This window comes from Sphaeramia orbicularis, chromosome 12 (genome assembly GCF_902148855.1).
Source record: "Sphaeramia orbicularis chromosome 12, fSphaOr1.1, whole genome shotgun sequence".
Classification (NCBI taxonomy): Eukaryota; Metazoa; Chordata; class Actinopteri; order Kurtiformes; family Apogonidae; genus Sphaeramia; species Sphaeramia orbicularis.
This window is the reverse complement of record NC_043968.1, coordinates 45,939,781-45,955,377: the sequence shown is the minus strand read 5'-3', so window position 1 is coordinate 45,955,377 and position 15,597 is coordinate 45,939,781. Positions and strand designations below refer to the sequence as shown.

At 37.4% G+C, this 15,597-nt stretch overlaps 1 protein-coding gene across 1 annotated transcript; it reads right to left on the bottom strand.

Moving 5' to 3' along the window:
• Window positions 1–843: 843 nt before the first annotated feature.
• Window positions 844–9,344, bottom strand: cct2 (chaperonin containing TCP1, subunit 2 (beta)). Its single transcript, XM_030149636.1, has 16 exons — window positions 9,262–9,344; window positions 8,172–8,246; window positions 7,993–8,058; window positions 6,729–6,840; window positions 6,208–6,284; window positions 6,011–6,123; window positions 4,837–5,039; window positions 4,651–4,751; window positions 3,910–4,037; window positions 3,686–3,789; window positions 3,278–3,397; window positions 3,064–3,192; window positions 2,055–2,158; window positions 1,755–1,854; window positions 1,337–1,478; window positions 844–1,249 (listed from the first exon to the last, which is right to left on the bottom strand). The coding sequence occupies exons 1-16, from the start codon at window positions 9,262–9,264 to the stop codon at window positions 1,219–1,221; spliced, it is 1,608 nt and encodes a 535-aa protein (XP_030005496.1). The 5' UTR covers window positions 9,265–9,344; the 3' UTR covers window positions 844–1,218.
• Window positions 9,345–15,597: the final 6,253 nt, after the last annotated feature.

Sequence of the window (15,597 nt, the reverse complement as noted above, 5' to 3'; positions counted from 1 at the left end):
CTCAAAATATATAATCATTCTTTGAATAACACAACACACAATTCATGCAACTAAAACTAAGTATATAAAAGTTTCACAAGTATGTAAACAGACCTTGCAAATTGTTAAGTTCATTTTCTTGTGATTCACTTTCAGACAAAACTGAATATTGTCATTTTTCCATGTATAATATTGCACATGTGGTCAGCTTTTATTTGAGGAAAAATAGTCATTGTCTTTTTAACAGCCAAAGTTCCACACTGTGGAAGTCTGCAGTTTTACTGTAGACTATCTTTGGTTTGGACTTTTGGTTGAATGTGGTGACATTCTGAGGTCTTGGTGACTCTGACCTGATCAACTGCGTTACTAAGGCCAAACAAAACATACACAAAAAGAATAAAGTGGTTGCCATCTGTGGTAGCCACAGTTTTTTCCTGATTTTCTACAAAGCTAATGGGCTGCTATGCTCCTCCTGAGAGAAACTTATTTTTTTATGAATGTAGTATACAAAAAAATTGGATAAAAAGATGTACACTATAATTTTGTTGTTAAATGAGTATTGGTAACAAAGATATGATAAAGATGATGGGAAACCATTTTAGTTTTCAGCATAAATATGAAATAGAGAAGGGAGATTGTCGACTGCATCTGGGACCTGACTTATAAAAGCTTTCAGCTGTAACTCTTGCATAAACAGGACAATTATGAGAATTTTAGCAGTGCTGACAGGACTTTAGACTGATAGATGAAAAAAAACCCCAAAATAATCAAATAATGTGTAGTCGTGTAAAATAATCCAATTAAAAAAACTTCAATGCAGTACTTGGTAGACCCTTGTAATATAAAGAAAACATAAAAGACAAATTTACTGATGAGGATTCATTTATTATTTTCAGTAAACAAAACAGGCAACGTCCAAACTTTGTTTCTCAGCAACATGGCCGCTAACTGGCTAACATTAGCTTAACCAGACTCCAGCATGTCTTGTGAACTCAGCTAATGTTAGTGGAACATTTTAAGTCAGTTTCACAGTAAGATACTGTTTCTGCTGTCTCTGTCTATTTCCAGGTGCTAGCATTAGTAGAGCCACAGGTTAGCTGTGTCTAATGGTTAACTAGTGTTAGCTAGCTAGCCTGTGCAGTGCTTCCAGAATGGGAGAACAACATGGAAAAAAAAACGGAGTTTTTCTTTATTTTGAGCGACACAGACGTGATAAATAACAACACTGATCCTCTTCCTCTAGCAGGGGTGATGGTCAGGAACTCTCTTCCTACAAAAAAAGGGGTCGATAAATAATTAGTAATCAGTCAGATTAGATGACAGATTAACAGATTTGTAGTCAGATACAAAAACTGACCTGGGTGCTGCTTTGATAATGTTGTCAACTCTCAGGATCATCTCTGCGGCCTCAGATGCGCTCAGCAGCACCTGACGCTTCACCTGGAACGACTCTGTGATGCCCAGCTCTGCCATGTTGCCCACTGTGCCCTCAGACATGTCTACATGGGAAAAAGGATCATTAGGTAAAGGCAGAGCTGTAAAGAAATGCCACAATACTGCAGACTGATGCCTACTTTAACAGTAGAGATCAATATGTGACAAAATACTGGAGTTACTTTATTATCTGCATCTGTTATCAGTTCTGTCTGAACAGGACATACACTGTAGGGCCTTCTTCATGACCATGAGTGGAATAATTATATCCGAGTATCAGATCTGATCTGCGACTCTTTGAGTCCTATGCTTGTGTATTTATTTGTACTGTGTTCACTCACTCAGTCCAAAAGTGGTCTTGTTCTCCTGATGTGCGGCTCTCAGCTGAGCCACGAGATCAGCGCTATCGTAACCGGCGTTGTCTGCAATGATGGTTGGAAGCTGGAGGAGGAACCAATGTAAAAACAGTTCAGTCAGAAGACAGTACAAATGTAAATAAACATATTCATACAAAATTATGTTAACTTGGACTGAACTGCTGAATTCACAAAAAACCTCATTTTGATAAAACTCTTTTCTCATGCCAATCATGGAAACACGAAGTTATCCTTTAAAAAGAAAACCAACAGTTGGATCCATACCATCCTCAGAGCTTTGGCGAATGACTCCATGGCAACTGCCTCCTTTCCTGGTGTTCTATTGGCCAGATCAGTCACCACCTTCGCCATCAGCATCTCGGAGCAGCCTGGTGAGGGGTGGAGTCAAAATACAGCCGGTAAGGACCATGAGAAAGATGAATGCAGTACTTACCAAAGCTTCATAACAATTTAGAGTTTTTTCATATCAGTAACATAACCAAAGAATATCTCGGAAGATTTCTCTAGGAAAATTCAGTTTAGCAGATTTATAGACTTTAAACACCTTTTACTGCTCTTAGCAAAAATGACTGCTTTGGGTAATAGTGGTCATCTCAGCACAGAGGGTTATCACAGGGTTCCTACAGGTTTCTACAAGTTAAATTTAAGACCTTTTTAAGACCAACATCAGAACTGAATACCCATTTCACACAGCCATACTGGCAAAAATTCATGACTCCTAGAATTTAGGAAAATGTATTTAATTAGTCCAACATCTTGATTCCCACCCTTCCGAGTAATTTCTCACCAGGGGGTGCAAAGTTAGCGATAACTGGTTCCTAATTTCAGTGTAAATTGTCTGGATGGAACAGGTGGAACAGAGTACACTTTTACTTTCTTTGCAGCTTGGACATTTCCCAGACACATTTAAACAAAATACAATGGATAAGTTTATGGCAACATAACTTAAGACCTACCATATCAAATGTAATACCTTTTAAAGACTTTTTTTTAAGGTATTAAATGCAAATTTGTAAATTTGAGACTTTTAAGACCCTGCGGGAACCCTGTACCAGTATCACTTCTCAGATAATTGCTGTTTTTCTGTTTTAGCTTTGCCAATATAACAGTTTAGGGAAACATCAGGATGAATCTCTGAAAAGCCACTGTGTCCCACATGAACCTCATCAAACATCAGAGGCTAGCTGGCAATTAAGGAAGCATCTAGCGGCTGAAGACCAATACTTTAATTATTTTCTTGTGTTATTTCATGTGTTTTTGTGAGCATACATACCTCCTCCATACACAGTGCGTGGCTCCTTCACAGTCTGTGCTAATACACACAGAGCGTCATGCAGTGAACGCTCTGCCTCATCCAAAATCTGCTGAGTTGCTCCTCGTAGGACAACAGTGCACGCCTCACCTGAAGCAAAGAGGATGAAAAGTAAAAATGCAAGATGTTCATACATATTGTGCATGTGTGTGTGTGTGTGTGTTTGTGTTCATACCCATGGCGACTCCAGAGAAGTGGATAAGTGTGTCCTCTCCGATCATCACCTCCTCAATCAGTTTGCAGTGACCGAGCTTCACCATCTCGGGATGGTCGAAGGTGGATGTGATCTCACCACCTGAGCACACAAAGACATTATCCATCAGTTAACACACCACTGGACATATCTCCTCAATGGTATGACTACAAATAGAAAAACAGATTTCAGTTTACCATCAGATTTTCCACATTAGTGTTTCTGTTGCACTTAAGTTGCAACAATTGGTAGAATACTTAATTCAACCAAATATTTATAACAACTCAAAACTTTATCAAATAGAACAATTTGAATCCACAGAAAAACAAGCACAGACAAAGAAAAGAACCTGTTACTGGCTGTATTTTGTTTGCTGTTCTTCATACATACCAGTGACCAATGCGAGACGCTCCACACCAGCAAAGTCTGCGTGTTCGATGGCCATGACGCCGGCCTGAGCAAACAGCTGTTCTGGATAGTTGTAGATCAACTGTCTGTGAAGAGAACGACCAAGAAACTACAGGTTTACTCGAAAGAAACCAGAGGGAACTTGCAGAAAAAGCTGCTTTCATTTATTCAAATCCAACAAAGATCACCATTGACTGTCTGTGTACCTGTTGATAAAGCAGTTAATCCCATGTTTCAGGATCCTGTCGACCTTCTCCTTCATCTTCTCTTTCTCAGCAAGTTCAATCTCTGCAACCTTCGCTGTGGAGTCGACACGAACCCTGGAGCCAAAGATCTGGTATACAACCAAACACGTTATGTAGAAACATCTTATTTATCTCAACACACAGCATTTTTATTCTTATATAACTTCCATCACTTTTGATGTCATCAATCAATGTTGTCAACTCTGCCTTCTAGGAAAGGTTGTGAAAGCGGACTGGATAACCTCCTTAACAAAGGTGCTGGATGATGTGTGCAGACCTTTAATGGTATTTTGAAATAAAAGTAATTACTTCTAGCTTGGCCAATAAACTTGTCTGATATTCAGGATTTTAGGAGCATCAGATCATCTGACACAGGCACTTCACCACTTGTAGACCAACTCTTTGTGTCCAATAATGTACCATGTGGACTCCTTAAAAATCACATTAAGCCCTGAGAGTGTTACTACAGACTGTGCATCAATAAAACCTACATCTAAACCCATGCAGGTGATTTCCGTTATTTGTGCAGATTAAACCTCTTGGACAAATTAAGTTTTTTTCATAAAATTCCCTCAGACCTCAGGCAGAGGTCAAACACCTAAATGTGTCTGCAGGTGTTTTAAGAATCAATCATATCAAGTAAAAACCACCCCACCCTGGTTGCCATGGTTACACCTCCCCAGTGTGTGCATGACTTTGTACCTTAATCTTGTCTGTGTCCATGCCAGTGTTGGCGATCAGGATCTTGACGTTCTCCAGCCTCTTAGGTTGGTTCACTCCAATCTTCTTGTCCAACAGGAAACCTGAAGAAGATAAAGAGGACATGATGTCACAGAGGCCAAACAGAAGTATAAAATCAGAACCGAGACACGACGAAGGTGGCCTCACCTTCATCCAGGTATGAGTCGGTGAGACTTCCCCCCAGCTTCTTAATGACGTGGATGGCCTCCAGGTTTCCTGAGCCTTTCAGTCTCATTACGGCATTTACAGCCAGCTGGGCGAAGTGGTCTTTGTGGTGAGTCAGCAGTTTGGAGGACAGTGTGGTCCGGGCAATGTTGAGGAGGTCCTCCTGGAAACGAGTTGGGTCATTGCTATAGAGACAAGAAGGGAACGAAGAGGAGACGGAGGAGGAAGAAACATTAAAACACAGATGAGGATAAATAGATCAAACACTGAAAAGAAAGAAAAGCAAATGTATAAAAGGAAGTTTGGTGCCTTTTCATGAACATCCCATATTCATATCATCATCATTATCATCAATATTCTACATTTAATGGCTTTGCGGGATTTGTGTTTTTGCTTTTGTATTAGATGTCTAATGGAAAATATTTACAATCTACAGTCAGTGTTTTATTATTGTATGAACTTTTTCCATTTATTAATGCACCGAATTACCATAAATAGTCAATCAATAAATTTAGTCTTCAATGAAAAAAACATTGTGTGTATCTTCAGATGTGTTCGTCAATACACACTGTCCCCGTTTAACAAATACATAAAAGTGACAGTATTATCAAAATGACAGTGGAAACAGTTGCAGCAAGTAGTTAAGTTAAAAAAAATCAGTTAGTAATAATTACTACTATTATATTAGTAATATTAGTTATGACACACATGCAGCAGGTATTCACACTTAAAGAGTTAGGTTTTTCACTGACCTATCTGATAATTTCAAAGAAATCTTTTCAGCCAACAAACCTAAATATATTCAGTTTACCATCAACTATGACAGAGACAAACATAAAACCTATACATTTAAAGAATTTTAGCCAGCAAAAATTACAGATTTTTCCCTTAAAAAACTGACAAAATGATCAAAATACATGCTGATGTTGGCTTGAGAGTACGTTTTGATCGGCTCAATATGTAAAGTGTCAAGAGATAACTTTTGTTACGATTTGGCGCTATATAAATAAAATTTGATTGATTGGTGCATTTTTTTTTTCAACTTTCAATTACTCCGCTAAGCTCTGAAACAAATCAGATTACTACTTCATTCTGAGCACCAAAAGGAAAATCTCCTGTGAAAACGTTTTTTGTTATGCATTAGTATACGTCTGACCTGTGGTCCACCGCTGCCTCCCTCAGAGCCTCTCTGGCTGTCTGGGTTGCCTTCCTCCACCCAGAGATGATGGTCTGTGGGTGAATCTTCTTGGCAATCAGAAGCTCTGCTTCCTGTGAATGTAACAACAACAGATGAGACACTCCTTCACTTCTAATCTCAGTCTGCTGCGATGCTTTAAACCTGCAGGTTCTTACCCTCAGCAGCTCTGCAGCCAGCACTGTGACGGAGGTTGTCCCATCGCCAACTTCATCATCCTGGACCTTGGACATGTCTGAAAACACAAACATGTATTAAACCAAGCCACAATTACCCATCTTTTTATGTCTGCATCATTAGATGGAGAAGAGGAGCATATTTAATAAAATAAAATTGTATTATATTAAATGATACAGATATCCTTAACCTGATAAACTAGAGAGAGTGAAAATAGTTTAAGCCTCTCATTATATTCTAAATAAATTGGTTATTGATCTATAAGACAAACCCTATACATAGTTTTGTAGATGGTGATGACTTAATTAAAAGTTCTTTATAATCCATAACCTACTTTTAAATACATTTGAATAACATGGTTACAGATAGATTGGTTAGTTATTATATTTTATGTGAATCAACTGAGCAAATACTATTTTTTCATTTCTTCACATGAAATGTGCTAGCCTCAGTTCATATTTCTGCAGCTAGTTTCAGGCACACATTCAGCAGCTTCACTCACCAACCAGAACTTTGGCAGCTGGGTTATCGACTCCAATGGCTTTCAGGATGGTTGCTCCGTCGTTGGTAACAGTCACTGTGCCGCCTTTTCCTCCACCCAGCAAGATTTTATCCTGAAACAAGAGATGGATATTCAGTTATAGATAAAGCATATAAAAAATGCCACTTAATAAAACACTTAAAAAAATAAAGGAACAACATGACTTATTTGTATGGCAATGCAGAGGCAATACAACATTCTCTGCTTGTAATTGTAACCATCAATGGTCTTTCAAAAAATTTTTTTTTTTTTTTTTTTTTTAAAAAGCAGCGAGAAAAGTAAGACAAGAGGTGATCTGCTGACAAACTCCAGTCGTATGAATGTTTTTTTACTTTGACATGCTATTATGCTAAAGCAGGCAAACAACTAGTTTCAGTGTTTCCTGTGGAATTTCAGTGTTTCCAGTGGAATTGATCTCTTGGTTAATAACTAAATTAGTATCAATTATTAAGTCATGATACAATCAATGACATAGTGCACAGGTTTTGTCCATGCACTTACTTCTTCTTGGTTTCTCATAAAAGATCTCTCCTGCACAGAAACTCTGCTGGTGGTGGTGACCCACCTATTATAGTCCAATCCAAAGATTAACACTATGATAATTTTATTTGAAACACTCACCTTTCATTGTAGCAGCCGATCGCTGCAGAAAAAAAAAATCCCTTCACGCGCTGATATTCCAATTACTTCAGAAAGATGCAGTGTCATGTACAATTTTTACACCCCTACTATTTTTGTACTTACGGTGTTTTTGCACATGCACACCATGTGGGTAAATTTAGTACAGCACATAGTGTGCTGGTTTTACACTTATATTATTTTTACCTCCATTTACTGTGTAGATTTGAATATCCAAGTAAAGTCAAATTTACTATAATGAATGATAAATAGATGGGGTAAATTCTGTATGACAGGTTTCACTACTGGATCACTCCCAGATGTTTACATCGACAGGAATGTGGTTGCGCATGTGCATAAATCTTAGGGGGTAAAAAAATAAAATAAAATACGGGGGTAAAAACTGTGCAGCAGGATAGAGCGCACGCGGCTTGTTATTGAAGATAGGAGGCCTATTATATATCAATAAGTTTAATGCAACGGTGATGATTTTTTTGTATCAAATGTATGGTGTGGCGGCAAGGATTTTGCCATGATGATGCACCACAGCAAAACCTTACCAGCATAAACAGTTTGCTACAAATTACAACTGGTGTAATTGACCTACCATGCCTTTTGGACCCAATGTACTCTTCACCAGATCTCCAATGGCAATGGCACCCACAAAAGACGACTGCAGAGAGCACACACACATTCAGAGGATGCGCTGACAGTACATGTAATAACAAAACAAAAAAAACAACTTTATATTGATATAGACAAGGACTAAATCCTAATCAATCTCACCAGTCGTGCAGTCTCAGCTTTCTCTTCATCAGCTCCATGTTTGAAGATGTTGACCGGGGCCATTGATAAGGACGCCTACAGACACAGAAGACAACAGACAAATCAGGCTAGTACACTGGAAAAATAACAAGACGATGATATTGGAATGCACGAAGAAGTACTATGAGACTTTACATTTCTGTTAAATGAATTTAAAGGGGGTGCATTAATTAAGATGTGCATCTAAGTCCAACATGTGTAATGTGTCAGATATTTCATTTGCTATCCTAAATTAGACGCATGTAAAAAAAAATTCCTGGCTTGCTCATGGTGACATTACAGAAGATACTGACATCTACTTGATTGCCGATTTACATTTAGTTTATTGGCAAAATACACATTAAACTTTGATAACCTGTCAAAAATTGATTATATGACTGAATATTGCTACTCTACTTGGCGTATATGGGCGTTAACAGTAAAATTATTTATTCCGATTTAGACTTGAATGCAACCAATCATAGCCCCGCCCAGCTCATCCTAGAAACCGCTAGAAGGTTTCAATCAAATAAAAGAATCAGACGAAGAAATACAAACTCTGATGGCAACTCAGGCTGTAAACTGCCTAGGTAGTTTGACGCAAGAACCACTGAACAAACACGGTTTTCAACATAATTTAGATCGTCTGGTACTAAATTCCCCTAATCGCCGATTTGTCTGTGACAGCCACAAAGCCAAACTGACAAGCTAACCTAGCATGCTAACAGGAACATGAGCAAGAACACACAGCCGCTCCACTTTACATCCTCAGCTTTACATTTATTATCACTCTGACTCTCACAGGTATAAACGCCACACCATACTGTATTAGGATGTATTAATTGTTGCTACAGTAGCTAGCATAGCCGCTAGCACATCCACAACGCCCATGTGCTTTCTCGCCGGTTAGCATCGTTGGCTAACAGAGAACTTCACGGCTGCAGCCAACAAAACAAACTCACTGCACACTATTTTCAAAAGTCACTGTGAGATGGGGTGATTTCAGAGCTAAATACATATGCTGTAAAAGTTTTTCTGTGTTTATAAGGGTATAAATAAAACAAAAGCTCACCATGATGACTGTGACTCTGGGCTGAAGCTGTGCACGCACACAGAAGGGCTGGACAGGAGAGTGACGTAGAGACGTAGCGACGTAATGCTGCGTTCAAAGCCGATAATGGTAAAGTACACAACGGTAACTACTACTCACAACAACTACTACTACCGCTATTACCACTTTTACTAGCACTACTACTATTATTTATGCCGTCTTCCATATATTTCTCATGTTTGGTAGTCCTGACTACATTTACATAACAATATAACAGCACCGCAACAGTGTCACCTACTGGAGACAAGAAAACACAGGGCTAATGCCACAATCAACATGAATTACAGCCTTTTGAATTTTACTTAACTAATTAAATTCTTTTTTTCTCATCTCTCATGCATACTGCCATCAATAAAAACATCTTGACTGTGGTTAACCCCGAGTGGCATGAGGGTGCAAGGGCCCATTCATCACAGCTTGTAGTTTTAGATGCTCCCAAACTGCACTTTCACTACTATGAATCAGTAATATCACAGTCTGGACTTTTAACATAAGTCCAATTCATCTGTGTGTTTATTTTGTTGGCTTTGATGGAGAAATATAATGATGATGTTTCATTGTTTAAGAGGAGATAAAATGAAAGGCTGGGTAGGAAACCATATTTATTTTTCGTTAAAACATAAAACAACAACATACGTATATCAATAAATCTTCATATTTCCTACAATAAGCCCCGCCCCCTCATCGCTTCTTCTTCTGCTTCTTCTGGCCCCGCCTCCTTCCTTTGTGAGTGACATTTTGGACTGGCAGACAGTAGATGTGCATGGGGAACTTTCTGAAGTAGCTGTTGACCCAAGGCCTGGAAGAGGAAGGAGAAGAAGGAGAAGAAGAAGAAGATGATGAAGAAGAAGAAGATGAAGAAGAAGATGAAGAAGAAAAAGAAGAAGAAGAAGAAGATGATGAAGAAGAAGAAGGAGAAGAAGAAGGAGAAGAAGAAGAAGAAGAAGAAGAAGAAGAAGAAGAAGAAGAAGAAGAAGAAGAAGAAGAAGAAGAAGAAACATTTTAACAAATCAACCAGGTGTCAGTAAAATACATAGATTTTCATAAAACACAGTTAAGGATGGAGGAAACATATAACAAATCCAGAACAAAATGAGAATAATGAATGAAGAAAAATTACTTAATACCAATATTTAAGTTCAATCTTTTTCTTGGTTTATTTCATTTTATTTTATTTTATTTTATTTTATTTTATTTTATTTTATTTTATTTTTTTAAATTTTATTATTACTTTTTTTTTTTTTTTTTTTTTAAACATATTTCTAGTTATAGTTCTGGGCATATGTACAAACAGAAGAGAAGTTACATCTGGTGGTTTTAAGGCATTTTTAAGGCTGTTTTGGGGTTCAGACCTAACATTTAAAGCTGTAGAAATCAGAAATCAGGAAAAAATTTAAATACACTTGTGCATCTTTCTCCACTTTCTCCTAAACACAGTCTGGATATAAGGATGGAGGATGTGATGCCTCTTCCTATTGCAGGTTTCATCACTTGTTTGTTTATCCTCTGTGTGACTGAAAGTCTATAAGAGCTGCACTTGTCTTCTTTCCTCCCTGTCCACTTGACTTATAATATGTTGAAATACTGTTATGGATTTTTTGCCCAATGATAGCAAACTACACTGTCTACTGAAGCTGTGATATGCTGTTAAACCATGTAATTTAGAGTTTTGTCTTAATTACTGATGATTTAATGCTTGTACTTTGCGACACGTTGGTTCAGGCTCAGGTAACACAGGTTTTGCCACAACAGTCTGTTCTCCTGCTGACGGAGGAATTCAGCTTCTTGCTGCCGTTCCACATCCAGACGTAGAGATTCCCGAAGCTCCGCCTCGATACGACCCAACTATGCACACACACATGCATGCACACATGTACGCACACACACACACACACACACACACACACACACACACACACACACACACACACACACACACACACACACACACACACACACACACACACAATGCTTTTAAGGGACATTATATGACTTCCTTTCATTTCCTACAGACTTAAAGTAAATGTAGCCTAAAATATAATTCTGAAAAATAATTACTAATGTATTTCATTTCATTCATTTAGCTGTGCACCCTCCTCCTCTTGTGTGCCACAGGGTTTCCACATTGCCCTGGTTTCTAAAATGGGATGTTTTTTAATTGACTTTCTGATATTTGGAGGAAATAAGCTCAGAAGGAAACAATTTCTTCATATTTTGTTCTCCCAGATAATTCTCACGATTGAATTCCACTTTTTAAGAATAAATGCCACTGTAAAAAGTGAAATGTTCACCTATAAACAACGGTCACCTGACTTCAGTGTCTCCACTACTCTTTACAAATTGCAATTGGACATCTTCTACAAAATCCTTTCCTCTTGTTGTGATTTGATGTCACCACTGAATACAAATACAAGAGAGACTCTGATATTTAGACATTTGTTAGCTATTTCCTCTGAAGGCCTCAAAACCCATTAAAAACCCACTGAGTTCTGATCTCATGCTACCTACTAGAGATCAGAATGAAAAAAAATCTGCACTGACATACATTACCTCCTCCAGCAGACTCCTGTTGTCCTCCAGCGTCCTTTGCTGCTCGTACAGAGCCAGAGATGCTGGATCAGACGGACGCCTCCTCACCTGACCATTGGCCTCCGTCACACCTGGACCACCCTGTTCACCTGTCTGCTGCTGCTGAACGATGGGAGGGAGGAAACATGTGCTGACAGATGTAGAGAAAGAGAAAGGGAAATGTTCATACTTCACTTCATGGTGTTGTTAGTTTGTTGAGCTGCACACACACAAACACACACTGCTCCATGTAAACCAGTTTCCATTCAGATTTGTTTACAGTCAGGTCTGATCATGGTAACGTATCCCTCTGTCCAGGTCATGGTTTGGTGGAGAGTATCACACACACACACGCACGCACGCACGCACGCACGCACACACACACACACACACACACACACTCAGTGGTATCAGACTGACTGGTCTGGACTGAGTCTCTATTTCAGAATGTGATGTTTCCATCCCACTGTTTTTTTTTTTTTTTTTTTTAATACCTCCGCCAAGGAGGTTATGTTTTTGCCGGTGTTGGTCTGTCTGTCCGTCTGTCCGTGTGCAAGACAACTCAAAAAGTTAAGGACGGATTTGGATGAAAATGTCAGGAAATGTTGATACTGGCAAAAGCAACAAATGATTAAATTTTGGTGGTGATCGGGGGGGGCTTTTCTAGTTTTTTACTGTATTCAGTGGTGAATGAAGTACACGTAAACCTATCCATTACTTCAATAAACATGTAGTACAGCAAACTACACACTGAAAACATGTTACAGATAATATTCAGATACTCACTATACCATAAAATACAACAACAAACCAACCTCAGAATGTACTTAAAGACTTAGAGTGTAATATATGGATGACTTTAACGACACACATGGAATATAATATTCATTTGTGTTTTCAGTACTGTATCATTGCATAATTTGAGCGAGGTTGTGTTTTCATTAATTTCGAGTGAGCTGTTTATATCTATACTAGGAATAGGCCATACTTGACAAAGTCTTTTATTGATTTTTAAAACATAGAATAATGCACAACTGATTTCAGTGTTACAGGTTAACTTAAACACACTGTTGCCCATAAGGTTGTTATAAAATATTTTGCTCTTTTCTCATGAAATGATTGTGACAATGTAATTTGTTCTTGGTAGATAAAAAGTAATTGGGACTCGTCATTACTTGAATTTAATGGGGGTACTCATTGTACCTGGTCAAAGGTGATTACTGATGTGTACAAATAGGAATAAAAAGAGGAAAGTGTCAAAAAACAAAAATACTCCAACTTTTTGGGCAACAGTGGATATATATATATATATATATATATATATATATATATATATATATATATATATATATATATATATATATATATATATATATATATGTATATATATATATATATATAAAGAGTCTGTCTGTTTCACATGCCAGTGGTTTTAAGACTTCTGTCTTCTTCAGTGTGATAATTTGCTTCTGTATTTTTACTTATTTATTTATGTCTTCTTTTATTTTTTTACAGTTGTTCCATGTCTTTTAATCCATTCTTGTATTTTACTATGTTATTTTAGTTTTATTTATTTTTCTGTACAGCACTTTGGTCCACTGTGGTTGTTTTAAAATGCTTTACAAATAAAGTTGAATTGGATTGGATAATTTTCCCAAAAATTGGAGAAGGTGTTTTATTGCCATGTTATTATAATCGCTCAGAATGGACTTGCGTTCGTTCTTTTTTAAAATTTTATAGCAGGAAGTATTATCCAGCATTAAGGTGAGATCTAGAGTTATTATTTTCTTAACCAAAAAGTGAAGAACAAATGAACCATATAACAGCTTTAATGACAGATTTTCAGGTTTTTTGGGGTCCCCATAGAAGAGGCTGAAGTGAATGGCGTTCAGTTGTTTGCATTTTGCCACTTCATCACGAGATGCCATTAAATATTACACACTGTTAAAGCAGCTATAACTCATAATAAATTAGTAATTTCATATAGCTTGAGAATGAGGTTGCAACAGATGATTAACTAGATTTTTATCATGACTAGTTTTCCTAATTCACAATCCACAGCACAAAATATGAACTTTACTACTACATATTTTAAAGTATAACAGATGTAATATAAAGCGGCTTAATAACAAGCAAACTTACATATAAAGTAAACATACTCTCCACAAATACTGATATTTGTGTAAAGAAGTAGAAGTATTTATGCAACTTCTACCAAAAAGCAATGGTTCTAAAATATATTTATTAAGGTATTAAACTAAAAAAAAAAGTCAATATTATTTGGATTTCTTTTCCTCTTAAACATAATTATTATCTTGCTACTTTTTTGTTGATAGAGCAACGATTATGTTTTCAATTTCTGTTAAATGCCAAAGTACTGAAAATGTGAGAATAGGAAAGTACAGATATTTGTGTCGCAGGGGATAAAAGTTACACATTTTCAGAAAATCAGTATTAGTTAAAGTACAGATACCTGAAAACTCTATTTAACTACAATAATGACAAATTTGCTGTTTGGAAAATGTTATTGAAAGTTCCGGAGTCAGTATGTACACTAAACTTGAATGACATGCCGTACGAGGTCTAATGTAATAAAAACAAAAAAATATGGATTTGGTGTACAAATGCCTTAAATATACTAGATATAGATCTCTATTTCATCTTTATTATATATTTTTCAGACTTGCTTGACCCTAAAATGTTGACTTTGGTCAGAAATGTCAATTCCACAACAAGGTATATATCCAAAATCAGTGGAAAGTGGTCGGTAAAATAATAACCTCTTAAAATAAACATGGGAAGCATGACGCCTGAAAGCATCATTACATCAACCAATCAGCTGTTCTGTTACCTGTGCTCTCTGCTGTCCGTCTCCTCCTGAATCTGAGAGAGATGCCGAGCTCCCAGCCTGCCCTGCAGCGCCAACACACACACACACACACACACACACACACACACACACACACACACACACACACACACACACACACACATGCAGGATACAGTATCACTTAATTACATGTTCTCAGAGGACAGATGGAAGCTGGGACCATTTCCTCTGACTATAGTTTCCGTGGTGACAGGGACATCTGTCCATCAGTTGGGCTGACAGATGACACTGATCCACTGATCAGTCCACACACACACACACACACACACACACACACGCACACACACACACACACACACACACACACACACACACAGAGCTGAGTAGAGATTAGTTGCCTGTATCGGCTTAGGAACATTACACCTGCTTTTTGTTGTGTTTATCTTTCCAAACTTGAACACAAACTGCCATCTGATAAAAATCTAATTGACTCTGATTGACTGATCCGCATTGAAATTAGTTTTCTATTTCCATTCTTTTAAACAGACTTCAACTGTACCTCAAACTCTGCATCAAATATCTTGTTTCATGCAGAAATGATTCGCAATTACAACCCTAACGCTTCTTCATTTCTTGGATTATTCTCTTACAGCTCTTTTACACTGTACTTTACTCAAATATTACAATACTGATGTACATCACCACCCAAACTGTTGTCATTTTATAGTCATTATTCTTCTTTTTCCAAAATTATGTGCTTTGCTGTTGAATGTTTCTCATCAATAGGGATGAGAAGAAGTGAAGTGTATAAAACTGCTTAAAAACAAAACAGCAAAATAAATGCACTCAACAAATGTATTAAATAACAGTCAGTGTTGAAAGCGTGATTTTGTGTAATT

Coding starts and splice junctions, on each gene's coding strand:
- cct2 (XM_030149636.1), bottom strand. Junction 6,124..6,207: donor TGGCTGCAGAGCTGCTGAGG/GTAAGAACCTGC, acceptor TTACATTCACAG/GAAGCAGAGCTTCTGATTGC. Junction 1,479..1,754: donor CAAGACCACTTTTGGACTGA/GTGAGTGAACAC, acceptor TTTCCCATGTAG/ACATGTCTGAGGGCACAGTG.